The 21,137-nt window shown below is 36.3% G+C and overlaps 2 protein-coding genes across 15 annotated transcripts in view; one reads left to right on the top strand and one right to left on the bottom strand.

The window, feature by feature from the left end:
* The window catches only part of PPP4R4 (protein phosphatase 4 regulatory subunit 4), a 64,053-nt gene extending 55,584 nt beyond the window's left edge, over nt 1-8,469 (top strand). For 6 of the 10 annotated variants that reach the window (XM_032111342.1, XM_032111346.1, XM_032111350.1 and 3 more), the window contains 7 exons: nt 2-77; nt 484-564; nt 889-982; nt 1,421-1,491; nt 2,272-2,407; nt 2,622-2,668; nt 7,302-8,469. In XM_032111342.1, coding sequence (XP_031967233.1) covers nt 2-77; nt 484-564; nt 889-982; nt 1,421-1,491; nt 2,272-2,407; nt 2,622-2,668; nt 7,302-7,387 — 591 coding nt within the window. In that variant the 3' untranslated portion in view covers nt 7,388-8,469. Of the gene's footprint in view, nt 1; nt 78-483; nt 565-888; nt 983-1,420; nt 1,492-2,271; nt 2,408-2,621; nt 2,669-3,421; nt 3,476-6,588; nt 6,656-7,301 lie in introns of those variants that run through there. The other 4 variants (XM_032111344.1, XM_032111345.1, XM_032111347.1 and 1 more) reach the window with 4 other exon arrangements.
* SERPINA10 (serpin family A member 10) lies at nt 1,046-19,772 on the bottom strand. 5 transcript variants are annotated; one of them, XR_004240662.1, is made up of 8 exons: nt 19,668-19,772; nt 18,795-19,002; nt 16,008-16,773; nt 14,765-15,038; nt 13,923-14,070; nt 10,899-11,096; nt 2,581-2,635; nt 1,046-2,355 (listed from the first exon to the last, which is right to left on the bottom strand). XR_004240662.1 is itself a non-coding variant. In XM_032111356.1 (7 exons), exons 3-6 carry the CDS (start codon nt 16,729-16,731, stop codon nt 10,905-10,907), a joined length of 1,338 nt encoding a protein of 445 aa, XP_031967247.1. In that variant the 5' UTR covers nt 16,732-16,773; nt 18,795-19,002; nt 19,668-19,772; the 3' UTR covers nt 1,046-2,355; nt 10,899-10,904. The 5 variants fall into 5 exon arrangements, 4 of the variants coding, with proteins under 4 accessions (XP_031967247.1, XP_031967248.1, XP_031967246.1 ...); XM_032111356.1 differs by lacking the exon at nt 2,581-2,635; XM_032111357.1 differs by lacking the exons at nt 1,046-2,355; nt 2,581-2,635 and adding an exon at nt 8,147-9,618.
* Nucleotides 19,773-21,137: the final 1,365 nt, after the last annotated feature.

Raw genomic sequence — 21,137 nt, 5'->3', positions numbered from 1 at the left:
GGAACAATTAGAAAAGGAGAAGCAGAAAAATGAAGGAAGATCTACAAATATTAATGATAAAATGCTTGAAAAGAAGCGTAAGTTTGTTTATTTGTGTACATGTTGTTTATGCATGCTTTACTCTTCTACAAAGGTAGTAGAGAAAGGTGCAGGAAAGAGACACTTTATACAATAGAGTTTTAGAAATTGGAAATAAAATTTGTTTCTATATATTTCTGAAGTTATTTATGAAAACTGGCCTCATATATTATATATAATATATATATATTTTGACTTTATTAAAATACATTACAGTTTTAGTTCTGTTTTTTTTTCATTTTGGGATATAGTATAAGTACTTGCCTGTGGTGTTTGTGAAGTGCCAGTAGCACTGGATTAGATATTATTACTCTTTGCTCCAGGACTATGATATGTTATGTCCTCTCTTTTATATTAAGTTTTAAGAGGGAAGGGATTATACTGGACTTTTTTTTTTTTTTTTAGGTAGAGACAGTAAAACATCATCAGTGTTGGCAAAAAGTATCAATCTCTCTGTTTCTGGAAGTTCTTCTGGTACATCAGTAGGTAAGAGCTGTTCAAAAACTCACCTGGAACACTCACATCATCAGGTTAAACCCCAACAAAGCTGCTGTTGACATCTGTGGACCCAAGTTTCTCCCACTGCACAGAGGAGAAGATTCCTCTCCTAGAACTGAATGTATTTTCTATGCTTTTTAGCTTTGTTTTATTCTGTAGTATATAAATAATGACTGAAGGTTTTTTTTTTATTGAAGTATTCAAATCAGTTCCTTCATCTACCATAGGTTGACAGAAAAATATATTTTAAAGTATTCTTAATTATTGAGGAAATGCAATATTCATGTTAAAAAATGTTCTTTATAATTTTAGGCAAAGAAGAAAAAAAATCCAAGCTGGTTCGAAGCCAATCTTTCAGTACTCAAGTACTGCATCCAAAATACACCAACATAGACAAGTGTCCTAAGTATCTTTATAATCTTCATTCCTTACCTCATAGGCAGATGTTTACTCTTAGACAGCTGTTATGAAATTATATGCTCGTGGATCTCTGAGAGTAGTGATGTACTTACTGAATTGTGACTTATATTTTCAACTTTGTGTTTAATTGATTAACTGAGGGAAGAAATATCATCTAAGGCATGCTGAAGCCTACAAATGGTTATGAATTCCTTTTAAGTTAATATATGTCACCTTTTATCATATATTAAAAATAATTTTCAGTATGAATTGCTAAATCTAATTTTGTACATTTCTTAAAGAAATTTCAGCATAACTTTCTCATTCAATTTTTTCATATAAACTCAGAAATAACCTCTAATACTGTTAAACAGCAGGATGATACAATTGAGAGGAGCGCTTTTGGAAAAACCAACTTGGTTTTGTTTTGTTTGGTTTTTTTTAGTAAAAGTTCTGCTACAGCATATACATCTTCAGTATCAGGAATGGGAAAGAGTTGTATGTTATCCTTTAGTGGTAAGTAGGTTATTGTATTGTATTTTACTTCAGTTTTTTTGTGTGGGTGTTGAATGTATGGGCCCAATTAGACAGGCATACTCTAAGATGTCGTTCTCCTAAAGAAAGCAGAATAATAGATTTCCAACACGTTTGTGCATTTAAATGCTAGTCTGCTAAGTGTATTTTTCAGATTCTTTTTTGTTCTTACACATTTGTTTTAATTTATGTTTAAAAATAGTAAAAACAAACTTGAGTTTGTCATGTCCTGGTTGGAATTTCAGATATCATAAAAAGGTTGGGTTCGCAGTTTTTCCCCACCTGTTTTACATGAGGAGAATGCATATCATGTATAACTTTTACTGAATTAAGAGAGAGAAACTACTGTTTGCAGTTCTGTCTGCTAAATTTTAAAGAGTTTGGATGATTAAAGATAAGATTGAGATGAATGGCTTCCTAGAGAAACGTGTCTTTCCATCACTACCAATAGGCACTAGACAATTAAGTTACATTAAATAGGTAAATTTTAAGCAGCAAAAGATTGGCCCAAGACATCACGCTCTTTACATACATTAAATGTATTAATATTTTCTTCGAAAAAGTGCATTCCAGTTATTTAGCAGGACTTTTTCATAAAAATACTTGAAGAAATGTTAAGTTGAAACCATTCCATTACAATTTTGGATTAGTGCCATAGGAAATATGCCGCTACTGCCACAGGAAAAACAGCTCATTCTGTTTACTCTCTGTGTACTTTTTTCAACCAAAATTCTTTGTCTAAGCTGAAGCTCTTTATTTCAGATGATTCATTCCGGACTCATTCTTCTGGTAATAGTGGGAATGCTGCCTTCACTTCTAGTTCTTCTCGCAACTTATTTAACTCAGCTGACCAAAAGAACAGTGGAAATAAGGAGAGTCAGTCCCGAAAGATGAGCATGTAAGTTGTTGACAAGAGATTAAACCAAGCCTGGGGGTAACGCTTTCAAAGGAAAGAGCCGTGTAAAACTAGGCCTGTATTTATTATACTCCTGCACACAGATTTTGAAATACTAAAATAGCAGGGTAGAAATGTGATGTATGCAATTATAAGTGTTTCTAAGATGGCATTACCTTCTAATTAGTCTTTCACATTTTTCTCCTGCACACATTAGAATTCAGCTGGTACCTGAATGGGAGGGTGGAATGGGACAAAGTGAAGGTTAGTGCCTTTGATACGTACTAACTACAGTCACAGTGATTTAGCTGCCTGTAGTTGGAGAAATAGAATATAAGTATTTTTAGACTACTTAGTTTTTCATTTTCCTTCTTTTTATGTGCTTACATATATGTTTATGTATCATTATGTAACAATTTTGTGATGAATCTTGAGAATGATGAACTGCTACTGCTACTTGTTACTAATGCTGCCTTCTTTGCCTTACCTTAGCCATTTGAAAAACCCAAAAATTCAATGCTAGGCATCTCCCTCACACTGCTTTCCTTTAAACGTCAGCCTGTGCTGTTCAGAATTTTGCAAGAACAAAATCAAAGATGTATTTTTTGCCCCTGTAATAAAACTGTAAGTCATAGAAAATCACTGTTACATATACTCACCCAAATCTCTGTAGGCTCTAGCAGCAAATTCCCTGCAGATTCCTTTTACACTATAACTAAATTACTGTCATGGGATTAGCTATAATATTGTGGGCTCAAACTGAGGCTTTTATTTGCTAGCAGAGATTTGCATTCTTACCCAAGGCAGAATGGAGAAAGGAAAGGAGCCAGCTATAGCAAGAAAGGGAGTCTGGGAAAGTAGACTTCAGTGTAATAGAAACTACATCTGGAAGCTAAGATATGAAAGAGGAGACATCTTATATTGGTTTGCCAGGTATAAAGAGGAAACAATAGTGATGGTCTGTGTTGGTAAATTAAATATCTGTATGAACGTATTTTTCCACTTCTGTATTTTCAGTTTCCTTTAAAAAACAAAATAAAACATCTCCCCAACTTTACTCAGGATTTTAAGGTAATAAAAATTACTGAATTTTAAAATAAAGCACTCAAAAACTTAACAAACAAGAAAAGAAATTCTCCGGACAGTATTAATTTAATTCCTTATGTACTTGATTTTTTTTCTGCTGAAATTTTACCATCCTCACTGTAAAAGATAAATTGTTTTGTAGAATGAACTCAAGCTTGCATAGTGACCTATTGTTTTTAAAACTGCATTTTTTTTGTAGAAAAGGTTGGAAGGTCAACTGTGAATGCAGATGGACTGTTTGTGTTAAATGATTTCACAGGAATAGCACTTTAAGGTGCCAAATCACTTTGCCCTCTGTCCTTGTCTTTGCCAGTGTCTAATGCCTTCTCTTAAAAATACCCACAGTACTTCAGACTTTTTATCGGTGATCATTAGGGGGTCACTTATTTCAAAGTGCACCATTTCAAAGTCAGCAGTTAGATCTGTAGACATGCTGACATTTTCAGCTATCTATAAAGTAAATGGGGCATGTATCCTGAGAACATAAAATGTCATGGAGTGCTACATAGTTTCAAAAATTAGATGTGCTCAAAACCTCATTTTCTTTCACCCTAATCACTGTATGCCTCTTTTCCTCGCTTTAAAACCAGAAAATTAGTCCAAATGTTGTAAATAGTTTGAGCAATCTGTAGAAATTCCAGTTATTTGCTGTTCCACAAGGATTTGGGGAAAATTAATGGATTAATATTCACGAAGCAGTGAAGTGCAAAGGTTAGTTAGACAAATTTTTTATGTCACATAAAACTTTTCCAAATTTCAAAGGTTTCTCTATCTATCATTTAAAGTAAAACTGATATATTTTGTTTAAATACAAAGGGACAGAAAAAGCTCACAAAGAACAGTTTGCACCTTTGTCTTCAGGCAGGAGACCGGAATGTAAGAAACACAGCTTCAAGTCTCTATGTGCTATTCCCAAATGAATACCTTAAGAGCAGAGTGTTTGAAAGTAGTATCTGATCAAACACAATGATCTGGATGCTTTTTCTGGTTCAGAAAGTCCCTGAACTGCATAGGGTCAGAAGCCAAGAGGATATACCAGGGAAAGAAAAACATTTTTGGGGAAAGAAGAGGAAGCTTAGGATGTCCTACATTCAGTTCTGAATAAGAGTTTTAATGTTCTGTGTTCTTATGGGAAAATGCATCTCTCAAGTTGGTCTAATGTCTGCTGTACTGCAGATTCAACTTCTCTTTTGTAAACTGACCCAATACTTTTTCATAAGAAAATGAAGCAACTCTGTAAGAAGATATTAAGAGATACAGATACAGGAATGTTTGATGGTAAATGCATTCAATCACAGATATTTTTAGCTGTACTTTTTATCTTTCTTTTTTCTTTCTTACTTTCTATCTATCTCTAACTATCAGGAAGTCAGGTGCTAATATATGCCCACTAAATGAAAAAAACCAACCCAAAACAACAAAAATTTCAGTTTCAAGGAAGCATTATTTTCTAAGTTGAATGATGGAAAAAATTGATAGCCAAATATATAAACAGCTGACAGAAATCACTCTGAGAGAAGAACTTGAAAACTGTACAGTGAGAGGTGCAAACGAACAGATGCTCATCAATGAGCATCACCTTTGGTGGACTCACTGAGGCAGAAAACTTGTGAGAAAATACTAATTGGGTATTTTTGTAGACTGTCTCATCATGCAGATTTGCATATGTGCTGGTTAAAATTTGCACTGACCATCTCAGTTCTGGCAAGACCTGACTTTTAGTTTGCTGGCTCTGCAGCTTGAGTAAGGTAACTTCTAGTATGTTTCTTTTTCTAAGGAAATATGTGGGCAGTAACACATTTAATAATTAAAGTATTAGCAGATAAAATTAATGGTTCTTAGTTCGAAGTGATATATGCTTGGACAAAATATTGATTAATTGCTTAAGCCTACTATTTTCCACAAAATTGCTCTACAGAATATTGGCAAATGTTTGATTTTGACAATATAATGCAATTTGTGGGGATGAAAAATTTCTGATTTCATATATGATAGTGCTCCAGAATTTTTCAAAACTCAGAGTTACTTTGGTGGAGAACAGAAGTCTTTTCTTAGCACACTCACACATTCAAACATTCAGTTCAAACTAAGTCATAAGTGTGTGCCAATTAAAATTTCATCTCTTTTTAAAAATAACATAAATGCAGGAAAAAAAAATTAGTAAATCATGCTCCAGGGCTCACAAGCAGGTGACAAGAAAGTATTGTTTTAGTGTAGGTGTCAGTTGCTAGGTCTTAGGTAATACTCAGGCAATAGAAAATGCAAGAATTATGCTAAAGAAGCACCCATGTAAGTTAATGGGGGAATCAGAAAAGAGATGACTACCTGCTTTAAGTACCTGATGGAATAGGAAAGAATCAGAAAGAGCACTGGTTGAATACTTTGTCCCACAAGAGATCTTACTTAATTTGCAGAGCAGACAAGTTTTTCTGAGTTCCTGTTGAAGAGTTGCCAGTAGGATAATGAATCATCCTAGTGCAGACATTAACATAATTCATGAACACTGTGTTCTGTCAAGCAGTCCGAGCTTGTACCATTATGCTGTGTAGCTTTATTATTTCTTTTGAATGTTTTCAGCTTTATGAGATTAATTTAGATATAAGCTGTTTTGCCTGAGTTTATATTGCTGTAATGTGACTGATTTCAACATGCAATTGTTTAAAACTGTTTAGAAACTTTATAGATTCATCAATGAATATACCCACTTTATAGACAACATTTAAGTATTTTGCATCTTGCCTATAGACATGCAGATACTGCCTGATGTTATTTCACTTTGAATTAAAGCTTTCTCAAGGATGTGTGGTACAGGTTTTCCATCTTGTAAAAAGAGGGAGTAGATTTATTTTTATGCAACAATAAACCTAAATAAATAGCAGCATTTTATAAGATGTCCACAGCTGACCTTTAAGACATCCAGTTCGGTGTGTGACCATGATGTACCAGTTATATGTTTAAGATCAGTATCTTAAAGTAATGTCTTTCATCCAGTCATATGATTGCTTAGAAAATTAAGCACAAGATGAAATAATTCTGCCGCTCTACTACACTTTGAGTTACTTACAGATTTTAATCATATTTTCATCATGACGTTTAAGATGCTGGGAGTTCTGAGTTCCAGTGGGACTGGCATATGTTTTGTGTCCCATTTCTCTAATGAAGCGAGTAGGTGTCCTGACACTGATATATTATCATATAATATATGCAGTTTTTAAATATTCAGCAGTTTTACAACAGTAAAACAGAACAATATATTGTGTTATTTGTAAATGATACTGTAAAAATATTGATACAAGTTAATACTTCCACTGTGTTCTAAAAGTTATGCCCTATTCTTTGAAATATTTCTGACTGATACAAATAGTTGTTAATTGACACAGCTACAACTCTTTGAAGCTGAAAAACGGTATATTTAAAGATTAAAAAATTAAGGAATGAAAAATCCAGAGATTACCCAAATGACCTTGTGGTCAATGTGAGACCTAGAAATCAGCCTGTCATGTGCCAGACTTCTGGCACTTTTTGTAGCCATGAGTAGACTGCTTGTACCACCTTAACCATCTCACTCAAATGGATCTCTTCAGTACCTTCTGTAGACAACTTAATGGAGAACTTCACTCTTCCTGAGAAGAATGCCCTCAGAATGCGTCCATGTGGCTTTTCCAGTGGGTGCACTACAACAGCTGGTAATTTTCTAAGAGGAGCAGCTGAGAGTTATGTTAAAATGTTGTGCACAATAGCAGTTTATTATGTTATGCTATTTAATAATATAGTAACAATGTATTATGTGTGTTTCTTCTTTTGTATGAAGAAAAAACAGAAAATCAAACTCCTAGATCATCTGACAGAAAAATGAGGGAACCAGAGACTGGAGGAAGCAATGTTCTGGTGAGATAAGGTGGAAGCAGCAGATGGGACTCCCTAATGCCTGGACTGAATAAAATGCATTCTGCAATGTTAAAACTTAAAAATAAATCTTTCAAATAAAATTCCAAGCTGTAAAATATGTTCTGATAAGCAATGTAATGGTTGCAGAATTCTAACATTGTAGTGAAATGATATGAAATGTAACTTCAGCTATGTGCTCTTAACTGCTGCAGCTAAAGAGAAGATTTTGTTTTCTTCAGTCATGCCTTTGTAGTTTGATTTCTTGGACTTAGAATGCACATACCCATTATTTAATTGGCTTGTTTACAATCTTAGCAACTCTTAGCTCCCATATTTTAAGCAAGAAATAGAAGGAATTGCTATGAATATGAAAAAGTAGTCCCACATTTTAAAGAATCTGCAAACCTAATTTAATACCAAAGTCCAGAATCATTGATCAGTCTATTAAAAAAACATAGACTTTTGAAGCATTGTGCTGTGAATTTGGAATTAATGTTTTTACATTTTTACACACTTAAAAAGTCTGTGTAAGTTTCAAAGCAATGTAAAAGAAAATGTCTCCAGATTATGTAAAAAAATAGTTTTATTTCATAAGTTTTGTTGTATTAATACTTGTTTTAATTTTTAGTATTTCAAATTGTATTTTCACTTTAATAATTTATAATAACAAATCTAGTTTTTAATCAACTGCTATTGCAAGCTGTCGTGGTTCAGTGATATCATCTGAATTTGTTTGTATTAATGCTAATGTTTCTATCAAAATTTATGTGGAAAAACATGCAATCATTTTAAGAAGTTTAATTTATGCTAATACTTGAGAGAGAGATTATGAAGCTATTGTCAGCTTCTCTATTTCAAAATTGAGGCAGCATAAATATATTGAGATCAGAAATATATGGTTTTTAAAATTTATTGGTGTATGATAAAGATGATCTAGTCTGTGTATGCATATGCGTGTGTGGTTACTTTTTATAATGTAAAAACATGAATGATGATTTACTCAAAATAAAACCTAGGACAATGCTGTACATGCATGTTCTTGAAAAAAAAAATTCTCAGGGCATCTTTTATAATTAAAATAAATAAAATCACTTACCTATGGAGGGTATTTATTTAAAATAGTGATAATGCTGGATGTATGCTGTCTTGTGTGAAGTACAAAATGTTTCTTTGGATTTAGCACTGTCTGAATTCTTAAGCTTCCTACACTGCAGTTGGATTTAGCTGTATTCACTGTCTTAAGTCACAGGCATTGTTTGGGGTCTGTGGAAATATTTAATTTTTCAGTTTATTTTGCATCCTGGCATATGATCTTGTAAATCACGAATTTCTTTAAAAGCTTCTTCAAGTTTTATGATGTTTAACACTCAGTATTGATACAGGCATACAGATGACCGGAGCTGGCTCCTCCTGGGCTCTGCTTTTGGTTCATTAATGCAAACAGATACTCCCAGTTCCCCAGGGACAGCTGACTCAAGTGCCAGCTACAGCTGCTCACCCGCGGGCCACAGGAGACTGCTCAGTCTGTTCTTAGTCTGACCTTTGCCAGGACCAAACTCAGATCATCAGCAGCCAGCTGTAGAACAGGACTCAAAACTGTATTTGACCTTTCGATGCCTTTACTAGAGCAATGCAGAACAACCTGTAAGTTCAGAAATTTGAAGCTCTTCCTCCCCTTCATAAGCATGTAATGAGTTCTGTAAACTGTCTTTTGTTTCTTCTTGGTTGTCATTGTCTGTCGTTTTAAACTGATTAATTTATTTAATGCTGATAACACATGCTCTACCCAATAACCCTATTGTGTATTAAATTCCTTCAATGTAATCTTTAAATGCTCTGTTTAGACATTTTTTGGAGTGGACATTTTCCTTGTGCAATACCTGTGGTGTCTTGTGCATACTTTCATCAGTCCTTTACACTACAGACCTCCATCCAAACAGTCTTTTTAGGGGCCATTTCCTTCTGGATTAGTTCTGTAAAACAGCACGAATGCTTTTGAACCCTTCAGAGCATTGTTTTTACCTGCTGGTCAGCTGTAGCTCAGGAATAACAGCTGAAGGTCAACTGTGCAGTGGAATTGGTTGGTTTTCATACAGACCAGTGGCAGGAAGGAGTGATTCTCTTTCTGGGTACATTTGTAATGCAATCTGGAGTTAGGTTCGATGCACCTTCGTAGTCTAGTCAGAGAGCAGAGCCTGCCTCCTGAGTCCTTTTGTGAGTGGCTTACACCAGTGTCTGGGCTGTTGTGGGCAGACATCAAATGGTAACTGAGAGGATTTTGAGAGATTTACCAGGCTTATCGTATAATGTATCCTTTTATCTTCTCTAGCAGATATATCTGTTTATGTGTGTTTACTGATAGACACCTGTGAAGTTCCTTGCCCAATGATTTTGAAAAGTCTCCTCCTCCCTTTTGGGCAATTGTTTAGTGAAGGTTGTATGAGCAGGCAGAATAACGCTGAGATCTGTTAGTTGCATAAAACTAGAAGTAGCTTTTTGCTTTGTTTCCTACTTTATACATAGGAGTCTGCTAATTAAAATCTATTAAATGTTAAGATCTTGTCATTCCGTTGGAAGCACTGCTCTACTTGAATAAAGGAAATTGTGGTTAGATCATGGAAATATTTTTCTGAAACGGCTTGGCAACACCTTTTGGATTTTAGGATCTACTCTGTGAATAGATTTATTCTGGACATACTTTTTTTTCTACCAATGTTAGCCTTAGTTCACTTAGAGAGTCCTGTTACATAGTTCACCCTGGTGTCTAGATGATATTACAGGTAGAAATTCTGGGTTTAGGAGAGGGCTAGCTTTGTGCTATGAAATAGTACAGTCCAGATTTTCCAAAATCAGAATACCTAAGTTATTTTTCAGAACTATTTTGTTTTTAATTCAAAGAATGTTTTAAAGCACATAATGTACTCTGAGAAAATGAGGTGATTTGACAGTCTGCATAAACACTTTGAAAGAGGTCACACAATGTGGACTTCATGATAGTGCAATTTCTACACTAATAAAATAAAGATCTCTAGATGGAGGCTATAAATTCTCTTTTAGGGCTTGATACTGCTTCTGTTTTTATAACTGGCCAAATTTTGAAAACATTGAGGTCACTGGGCTATTAAGACTCCTTGCAACAGAAGATAACACTGAGGAATCTGCAGTTTTTGGGAATGAGCTTCCTGAATATTTTGGCATGTGAATATCTGGGGCTTTTAATTCAGATTTATTACTAAAATAATGATTTTTGAAAGTTCTGTTCTGTGGTTGTTGGGTTTTCTTTTAATTTAATAGTTTAAAGGTAGATTTTACAAGTCACATTTTTGTCACTTTGAGCCTGAATGAAATTAGCTTGTTACGTGGCATTAATAAAATATTGCTAGGATGACATAGTGCTAGCTGGAGAGCTGGAGAGACAAAACAGGTTTTCACATTTCATACTTCACTATCTTTTTATTCTAAAATAAATTAATAAAATAAAAGTAAAGCCTCTTACATACCAAAGAATAGAAACTATTACCTTTATTCACATTTCTGTTGGATCAATCACCCTGCCAATGAACAGTAATGTTTTAAAAGTTTCTTCAAAAATCATGAAAAGGAATGGTCGGTCCACTTTGATGACAGGAGGCACCGTGAATGCAGTTATTTCTGACCCACTTGCTGCTGCAGCCTCAGTTCCTTCTTCATCCACTTCAATAACTGCCTTTTGGACAACCTGAAGTGCAAGGTAGGAATAAAATATGTGACAGAAATAAGTACTAGCATGAAAAGTATTTTACCAGGTGAAGGCATTCAGTCTTCTGTTAAGGATTAAAATGAGGAGGTCAGTGCAATCTATTAGACTGGTAGAGCCATGTGCTGTCTACTTCAGCAGCAGAGGAGTCAGCACAGCCACTATGCCCACAGTGCTCTCAGTGTGGATGCTAGTTCAGGAGTCATTGCACTTTTCCACATCTCTGAGCACAGACCTCACTTAGAGATTGGGGCTTTTGCATGAAGCAACCATTGCATTTATATAGAGTGCTCCTCTATGACACGTAAGTGTGCAAAGGAGTTTCTAAAAAGTAGGAAGTGTGTTTTCACCAGTCACACACACTGCCTGGCTGGGTATGTCATTCACAGTTGATTTTGTGAGAGCTTAGGAAAACGCACCAATCTTGGCTTTTCCCCCTGTATATTTCTGATTTGTGCATTTGGTAGCACAGACCAAATATGTACAGCAATGAGGTACAGTCCTGTTTGAGTTTGAGGACCTTCCCTTCCCACTGAAATTGCAGCATGGCAGAATCTGATATTTCATTTTTTCATCTTTTCCATTTTGTTCTTTCAGCCTGTGCATACCTCTGACTGCTTCTGCTGTGTTTGTGTCTGTATTGGTGAACTGCCTGCTCAGCTAGTGGATTTCCAGCTCCTGAACTCCTAATTCTAGGAATTACGTATGTGAAAAACAGTTGGAGGACTTCACCAGTATTGAGCTTTCTGCTACATATTCTTAAATAATAAATTTGTCTTTCACAATTCTCAGGGACAGGATGCTCCTCTGGCACTTTGTAGCTGATGCACATATTGCTTCTAATATCAGTTAGCATCTCCTGTTAAAAGTGTGATTTTTTCATAACACAATAGACTTAACTGCTAAGAATCAGCATGAAAGTTACATGATCAAGAGGAAGGGAGAAAAGTGCTGCAGATTGCCAGTATATTTCCCAACTATTATTTTCCCAACTATATTTCCAAACTATTTCCCAAGCAAAATAGTTTATACCAAGCTGAAAATCACTGCAATTCTATCCATTAAATATTTATTTTTAGGATGTTACATCTTCCCAGAAAGGTTGTTTAGTTAAGCCACCACAATTTTGAAAACCCGTAGGTCAAGCATTAGAGTTTTTGAAACTTGTATAAAAGTGTTTATTATACCACCCTATTAACTGGCTAATCACAAAGGCTTCTATAAGGTTTTGGTGTAGGGAGACTCGTAAGAGCAGCACCAGAAGGATTCTTTCTTGTAGGGTAAAAATACCCAAAGGGAGGCTGCAAAGAAGGTGGAGCCAGGCTTGTTGTTGGCGCCCAGCGACAGGACCAGAGGCAGTGGGTACCAACTGAAACACAGAAGGTTCCCTCTGAACATCAGCAAATGGGTTTTCATATGAGGGTGACTGAGCACTGGCACAGGTTGCCCAGAGATATTGTGGATTCTTCCTCTTTGGAGATATTCAAAAACTGTGTGGACATGGTCCTCAGCAACCTGCTCTAGGTGATCCTGCTTGAGCAGAGGATTTGGACCAGGTGACCTCCAGAGGTCCTTTCCAACCTTCACCATTCTGTGAATCTGGGAAGCCTCTCCTGGAGTAACAGTCCTGGATTGTCAGTGCCATACAACCCTCCACAACCACAAGCAGTTGCATGCTACAATTTCCTTACATAAGTTTGTAAAGCTATGTTTTTAAATCCTGTGCCAGATTAATTTCATTTGGGTCTTGTTTATAACTTCAATTTGTTTCATAAATTTTTTTACTTTTACTGTAATGTATGAATTTCTATTTAAAATTAATTGCTTTTCATCTAGTTCCACACACTCCATTCTTGTGGGCACAATTATCTCTGTGTTTTATGTCTTTCAGCTCCTTTCTTTGACCATGCCTTTTAATTTTCTATCATCAGCAAATTTCTGTCTTTTCTATAGACTAGCAGTTTCTTTTCTGTAAGACATCTCTGGTCACATAGACCTGTTCCTTCTTGATACTGATGTGATTGACAAATCCTTTGTTTTTCATTCTTTTCTGCTTCTCATTCTGCCTCTGTTTTTTATCAGTTTTCTGAAATTCATCTATGCTCTCCCTTAAACAGTGGTACAGAATATCCCTTCGTCCTCGGGGCTGTGTGCCTATCTTCTTGGCTGTTCACTGCCCTTGCCTTTACCTGTTTAAAAGTTCTTTAAAAGTTTCAGCATATGAAGTGGAACATCTGTTTGGGTCGGAGTACAGCTCTGTTGTGCCAATCCTTTACTGTGAGATTCTGTTTTTTCTCTTCCATGGTATGCAGAAGGAAAAGCAGGAGTGCTTTGACTTTTCTTTCTCACTGTTATCTTTTTGAGATTTTACTATTTAAACTTTCTAAAGTTCTTTATTTTTTGAGAAGTTTACCTTTCTCTGGACTGTGTATGAGGAGTTCCCTCCTTGAATTTCCTTCCTTGCCCTGGGTTTTCTCATTTCACTGTTATTTACAACGTCTTTCTTGTTCACAGTTTTTGTGAAATTGTGCTCATTCCCTGCCAACCATATTCCTCTTGAGGCAGAGCTTTTCTCCTGTGATGGGTTAGCTTTGGGAGTCGTTGAGCACCTATGAGATGTCACTGCCCCTTACCTCTACACACCTCATACCTGAAGTGGGATCTGTCCTGATTAGGATGGGTAGATTGCAAATACCTGGCAGGTGAGGTACTTTGCTAGTGGTGTCTCTATAAATTTATATGACCATCTTGGCTGGGCCATTTATATACTATTATAATCCAAACAGCAAATCATTTTAGAAGGCTTACCTGTGAAACTGCTGCATATTCGTGATCTGTCAGATGACTAAGATCTGCTGAATGTGTAAAGAGCTTTTTAATTCCAAGACCTTGAAGCAGTTTCTTCATTTTGTATTTTTGCTCTAGTTTAAACTTTGGAAATGAAATATCCACTTTTCTGTTAAAAAAAATAAAATTCAATGCAAACAGTAGGTCACTTGACTGCTGAAACGCACACAGGAATTAAGCTTTACACTGAAAAAGAAGGGAAGAAAACTGAAGATTCTCTGCTGGCATTTAGGTTGGCAGAAAATAATTTCTAATCTGACTGCCAGTGATGCTAGAAATAATGTCCTTCTCTGTATAAATACTTCCACCAACAGTTACAGTGTCCTGATACCAGGGAGACACACTAATTTATTGACTGGTGGAAAGAATTGTCACTTCAGGAACTATGTTTCACGGGGATCATTTGTGTTTGCATTTTTATATTCAAATTTATCAATTCCTCTCGGTTTTCCATGGTAAAAAATGTTTAATAAATGTCTAGATTTACTGTGGATTTTGCTTGGCAGTGCTAAATTTAAGGAGAGAGAAGACCTAAGGAAGAAGAATATGGAAAGACTCATGCCCTCAGAGAGACATTTTTAACTGAGATGAGTCAAAGATTTGTCCCTTAGAGTTGAAACTTTCACATGCCACTTTGGCTGTGGATAGGCTATTAAAGAACCTCTACTCTGTAGATACCTCTTGCCACAGAGATGCTAACATGGTAAAAGGCTTAGGAAGACCAGCTAATCTTTGCTGGGCTTTGTTGCTTTGCTGCAGTAGACATTAAAGACATTAGGGCCCCATGGGTGTCAAAGCAATACCTGGTTTTCATGTTTCCAAGCCAGGATTCCACAAGCTCTGTAGTCAAATGGTCTTCAATTGAAATGTAGTCTCCCCCTTTTTCTGGGATAACAATCAGCATGTGGGCATTCCCTTTGTAAGGTATCTTTATCACAGTGCATCTTAAGTTCTCATCAAAAGTTGAATTAATTTTGTCTGACCTGAACATCATGGGTACCTGTACACTTCTGTATTTGTTTATGTGGAAAGTCTCCATTTCTGTGAATTTGGAATTAAATGGATAGACCCACTTGCCTATGGAAAGAAAGAAAGAAAGAAATTAAATAATTCCATGTGTTTGTTTACAAAAAAAAGTTCTGAAATGTTTAAAAAACCATAGGATATTTTATGTATCCAGTTGAAGTGGCTGTCAATTGTGTCTGGGATAAGTGAATGACAATTTCATGTTTGTGTTTATTTTATGTTATTTTATGTTTATTGTATATAATTTTTTTTACAGAAAAAAACCAAAGTAATCCACAAAATAAACTTCTTCATTTGCACAGAAAGACGGGAAATATTTTTCTAAGGTTGGTTAGTTGCCACCCAAGTTCAGAATTTATGTTCTCTTTGTTTATTAAATACCTGGTGAGCATCTGACCTTCCCTAACATGTAACCTTCTCTTAAAATCTCTACCAGCTGTTCAATATCCTGTATTTCATTTAATGATCCAATATTTCGGATGGGGGTTTAGCAATGCACTGACCTCTCCACGGAATGGTTCCCGCCTATCACTGGTATTTCTTTCCCTCCCCCTGTAAGGTACTTGGGTTCCTCTGGGGCAGATAATTCTTGATGGAAATTGAGAAATTATTTTTGTTTCAATGATTTTGTGTACTATGTTAAATCAATCCATGATTTTATGCCCAGTATCCAGCATTCAAGACTACTCTGATTAAGACTTTCTCATTTTAATGGGTGAACGAAAATAAAACATGGTTTCTAGTCATAAAGAGGGATAATTTGGAGATGGACTGAGATAGTTTGATACAGGGCTTTTTGTTCTCTTTGAGGCTATTGTATGGAAGAAAGCATAGAAGAATGGTGGTTCCCTATCATGAAAAATAATTTCCTATTAAATAAGCTTAATAGAAGAAAGTAAACTTAGAGACGTAGGGAAAACAGGACATCTAAATTCATTTAAACTCCTCCTAATGTAGCTTAAGCTAGAGTTTTAATTCTTCTAATAAATAATTATTTTGCAAAATGAAAACAGCAATTACCTTTGAAGACAATGTAGTTGACAAGCACCAGTTTATTATGGCGGTCCAGCTCTTCAAAAAGCCCTGTGATTTTTCCTTTGGTCCTTTTGTTAATGTTTTGATTTATGAAAAGTTTTGCCTGTGTGAAGTTTGAAAAGTCCACTTTCAGGAATTCCATGTCAAAGTACTGCTTAGATAAATTCAGGAAAGACTCCTTGAGTTTGAAGTCCTTTTGAATAAAAGAAAGAGTACCTTGCACAAGGAGAAATTCTTCATTCATTGTGATGTTACCTATCAGTTGTTTAAACAAAGCTGGTAAGTGTTGCTGATCCACTCTGTCCTTCACAGCATGGAGGTTTAGACCTTTTACAATTTGTCTGTATGTTTCTCCTTTAGCTGCCAGCATACAGACACCCATGAGAGCTGATACAGAAAGGGGAGAGATGATTACATTGTTATCATGTGTCATTGCAATTCTTCTGTAGAGGTTAAATCCAAAATTTGCATTCTTTTCAGTAAAGTTGTGAAGAGTGAAGTCTTCAAGACTTTGGTCTTCAAAACCTTGGTCTTCAAAAGGCTTAGAGATATTTTTGTGATGATACCACTCTCTGGAAATACTGACATTGTTACTTCTTTCCAAGAAATTACTCTCTTCTTCCTCCTTTGGAAATTTAGGTTTGATATCAGCCTTGATGAATTCAAAACATATTTCACTTAAGAGAAGTATGTAGATACCTGTTTTCATGTTGACATCCAATAATGAGCTCTTTGGTTTGTTTTTTTTTCCCTAGGAAAAAAGTCAACAAAATGACTTTTTAGTTTGTTCTTCCATTCACAATGCAAAAGGTCATAGGTAGTGAAGTGATCTTTCTGCATCTTCTACTCTAAACCTAAGATCTGGTTCCTATCTGAAAATTCAGATTTAGATCAGTGAAAGAGAAGCTTCCAACATCATTAAATTAATCCAGAAAAGATATCGCAATCTTCTGTTATTGGTGGTTCACATCAGGAGTAGTTCACTGATTTTCCCTTGCTCACTTGTATTCCCTTTACAAAATGAAACCCAGATTTCAAGCACAATATGCAGCTCAAAGATGAAAAATGGACTTGCTAGACACTGTGTTGCAGCTTCTGCTCCTGTGAAACTGATGTCATCTCTAAGCACAGGAATTCTAGGCAGCATGTGGTAGAAACAACATGATTGCCTTTCATAACTCCATCTCACTTTTCATCCTTCTGCTATAGACTGTTTATTACTACATTCAGATTGTTCTCCTGATCACATGCCATAGCATTCCCTGCTCTTTTCCACCTTGCTTTCCAGAAAATGCTGAAGTAGGTTTATTGGTGCTGTCTCCTGCCTAGCAATAGATGCTTCAATGTCAAATAGCACAAGGATGAAGCAGTTGTTCTATGCTTAAAAATAAAGTATTTTACGCAAGTTTTGATTTCTGAGTGAAGTTAATACAGGGTCTCTCACCTGGCCAACAAAATGTTTGGAGAAAACTAGGCACATCTTACAGGACACCTCAGGCAACCCTTAGCATCGGACATTGTGTAAATTTGCAAATGAAATGCACTTTTCAAGCATAAAATGCAAATATAATTATCATCCATCTTTCCATTAAAGCAATATATTAATTCTCTCCCATACAGCAGTGTTGAATTGCACCTTATGGAAAAATTTTGAATGGCCACAATCTTTGGGGATGCTTTTTCCCATTGTAAATTGAACAGGATGTTCAAGACCACCAAACCTGCACAGATTCCTTTCATATAACAGTGGGCAAAGGGATAAATGAGATGAAAAGATGGATTATATGGCCCGTCATTAAAGTAGTAAGTGATTCAACAGTCTAGAATCACATGGCAACTGCTAACTACTCCTTTTAAGTTGTAAAAAGAGGATCTGTAACAGCAAATTATGGTCATTGCATAATTTGTGATTTGGCATATGGGAAAGCTGGTTTTATCCAATTTATTCAGAGTTCAGCTGAATTTCACAGTTGGCTGATTCAGGCTGTGGGAGTTAGTCCTGAAAAGGTATGTTGATGTGAGTATTGAGACATTTGGGTGCCAAGTCACGAGGTGCTTTTGGCAGTCAGGTGTTGTGTTATTTTCTTTGGAGATAATAGGTCACGTTCTGTACTTGGTGCAACACAGATGGGCTGTCATGACTTAATCGGGAGGAGTGAAATTGCTGAATGTTGTGCTTGCTCTAGAGAGCATGGCAGACAGAGAACAGAGTAAAATATGTGGCAAATAGGTTGTGAATATTTTTTTTCTTTATTTTTCTTTCCCATTAACCCTTGATTTATTTTTAATGAGATTCCCAGTGCCTGGATTGTGCGGGACTGGAGTAGGGAAGGGGATGACTTGACTTCAGTTCCTGCCTTGCTGGTCAAGTGGTGCATGCGACTTCGGGAATGCTGGGATACTGTCCCCTGGCAGGCTGAAGCTGCGCAGTTCAAAGCTATGGCAGTAACTGCTGGGCATTCCTTCTGCTTATGCAGTGACCCACTTTGGTGGGAAGTAACACAGGCACAGAGGTCCTGTTCCTGCTGCAATGCTGCACCTGCCCTGGCAGCAAAGAAGGAGGTTCTTTCCTCTGGGAGTCATCCCTACTTTGAAGAAGCATCTCTGGACACTGCAGAGTCAGCTCTGGCAAAGAGGCAGGGCTTGCAGAATTTTGCTTTTGATCATATTCAATCACAGGGAAGGGATTTTCTGCAGCAGCAGTCCCTCCTTCTGAAAGAGCATCAGGCCTAACTGCTCACTAGGCATTGCAGAGTGCAAGCTCTCGCTCACCTTTTCTAGGCACGGTGCAATTCCTGCGCAATGTCTGGCAGTGCTGCGTTTGGCGGATGTCACTGTTGTGTCTCTCTCTGGGAGGCCTGGGACAGTGCTTGGCTCAAGTGGCCAGCAGCTTCCCCAGGAGATGTGAAGGGACTGATTGGGCCAAGTGCTGAGCTGTCTTCCAGAGGGCTCTGCCTTCCCAGCACAGATAGAGTTTGGACTGAAAAGGCAGGACAAACACAGAAGCTCTTGTTTACAAGTACATCCCAAACCTTTCAACACTCAAGAGAATATTCCTGCATCCTCAGGCAAACACATACACAAATGCTACTGATTTTGGTGTAATGAACATCATGGGAATAAGAACCTTGCAGATGCACTAAGTAATCACTGCAAATCTGAGATTGCAAACATTTAAATTTAACATTACAGCAGCTGTATCATTCACCTTTACTAATAGAGCTAGTAAAGATAGAACTGGTAAAAACAATAGAACTGGGAACAATAAAGTGGGATTTATGTACATTATAGACTTGTATTTTTAGACCTGATTGAAGCTTGTTGCTAATTTTAGACAACTCACATTATGTGCAGAGCAGACAGTTAATTAATAAATGTGTTTTAGAGCAAAGTGAACATTATTTCCATTTTAAGAAATATTTATTTCTAGTAATATCAATATCAAAGAAAGAAATTTCTTGTGCAAATGCCTTTTTCTTCTGAAGGCATTAGAGCAAGAGAAAAATACATTAGAAGCTGATTAAGATCTGCAGCCATTTAAAACATCACATCTAGAGAATCATTGATAAAAATATAAAATTGTATATATATATATAAATATAATAATCTTTCCTTTACAATCTAAATGCTTCATATAAATCTTACCTTGCGTATTAGGTAGCTCTTCTGTTACTTTTCTCAATCAGCTATGTTTAAAATTGAAGTGAAGATGTCTGTCCCATTTAGAAGTTTTTGATCAAATATTTGCTCTTCCAAAGACTGATAATCTGGTTTTGTCTGTTATAAATTAACTGCTTTATAAACACTGCGTATGTGTTTCATGTAAATGACATAATAAGGTAGGGCTATATTCCAGTAAATATGTTCTGTCTTTCATGAGAAACAAGAAAACAATAAATTCTTTCCATTTAGCCCTTCAGCACCCTAGCAGGATGTGGCCCCACACATCCAGTAGCCCATGAGGATTATTTTTCAGGCAGGCTCTGAGCTACTCAGTGGTGGAAGCAGTATCCAATTCTGCTTAAATTACCCCCTTACAATATTCACCAAGGCAGGGGGAGCACAAGGGAGGGAGGGAGGGGGGAGGGAGAAGGTACAGAACATTTGTAGGGGTGTTACCAGCTCCCTCGCCCTGCAATTTGGCCATGCTTTGAGAGGAGAGGCCAGGACTCCACTCCCGCTTCGAAGAGCGTGCCAGAAATTTGGTGACGTATCAGTCTGCCAACATCAACTGCCTGATAGCCATTGAAGGATGTTTCTCCCATTAAATACAAAGTGGGCCAAGCTGTTATTCCCAAAAAAGTTATACAGAGCTATGGGAGGCATTAATAAACTTTTTGAATCTCTGTGGGTCTTGCTTGAACAGATTTGAAGGCTGGCTTTGGGTCTTGGGCCTTATTAGTTGGGCAAGGCACATTATTTAAGACAGATAGTTTATTCAACAATTTCTGTAACGTGGGATGGTCTAAACTCTTCACTATTTTGATTGTTGACCTAATTCCAGATAAAACATAAACATGGAATTCCCTATCTTCTCCTCACACTCCTAAATTATTTTCAAAAATACTCCCAAATGAAATAAGAGCACTTAATTTTGATTTGGATTGTAAAAGAAAAATAATTTGGCTTTAAAATGTGAGATAAGGGTACTAGTTTCTAATTTTCCACTGAATGGAAAAAAATAAATATTATATGCAGTCTGAGTGGATGTATTGGATGTTTTAGAAAGCCCATAAAGGATTAGGGCATCCAGGACTCAATTTAAAAAAGGCTTTTGTTTGTTGCTGATGAGTATTTCTTCAATAAGAGTGTTTGCTTACAAAATGCAAGATTTGATTAGGATTAGCCTTGATTGATTTGATTGATTAGGCTTAAGAACTGAAAGTTCAGATTTATGTCCTTGTTGCAAGGACATCTTATTGGAGGGCAGTTGTGGGGTTTATGCTCTTAAGAAGCTCAGCAGAGGGGTCACAGGCTCTAGCTTCTAAATTCTTGTTGGTTTAAATTAATTAAAAATATTCTTCCTTTTTGAAGCAATCCCAGTCATAATAAGCCCCCAGTGTAGGCACTGTATTAAAGAACATGGGAAAATAAGATGGGGTTATGAAGTGAAGG

The sequence above is a fragment of the Corvus moneduloides genome, chromosome 6, assembly GCF_009650955.1.
Source record: "Corvus moneduloides isolate bCorMon1 chromosome 6, bCorMon1.pri, whole genome shotgun sequence".
Taxonomy (NCBI): Eukaryota; Metazoa; Chordata; class Aves; order Passeriformes; family Corvidae; genus Corvus; species Corvus moneduloides.
The sequence above is the reverse complement of the archived record's forward strand: the minus strand, read 5'-3'. Positions and strand labels throughout refer to the sequence as shown.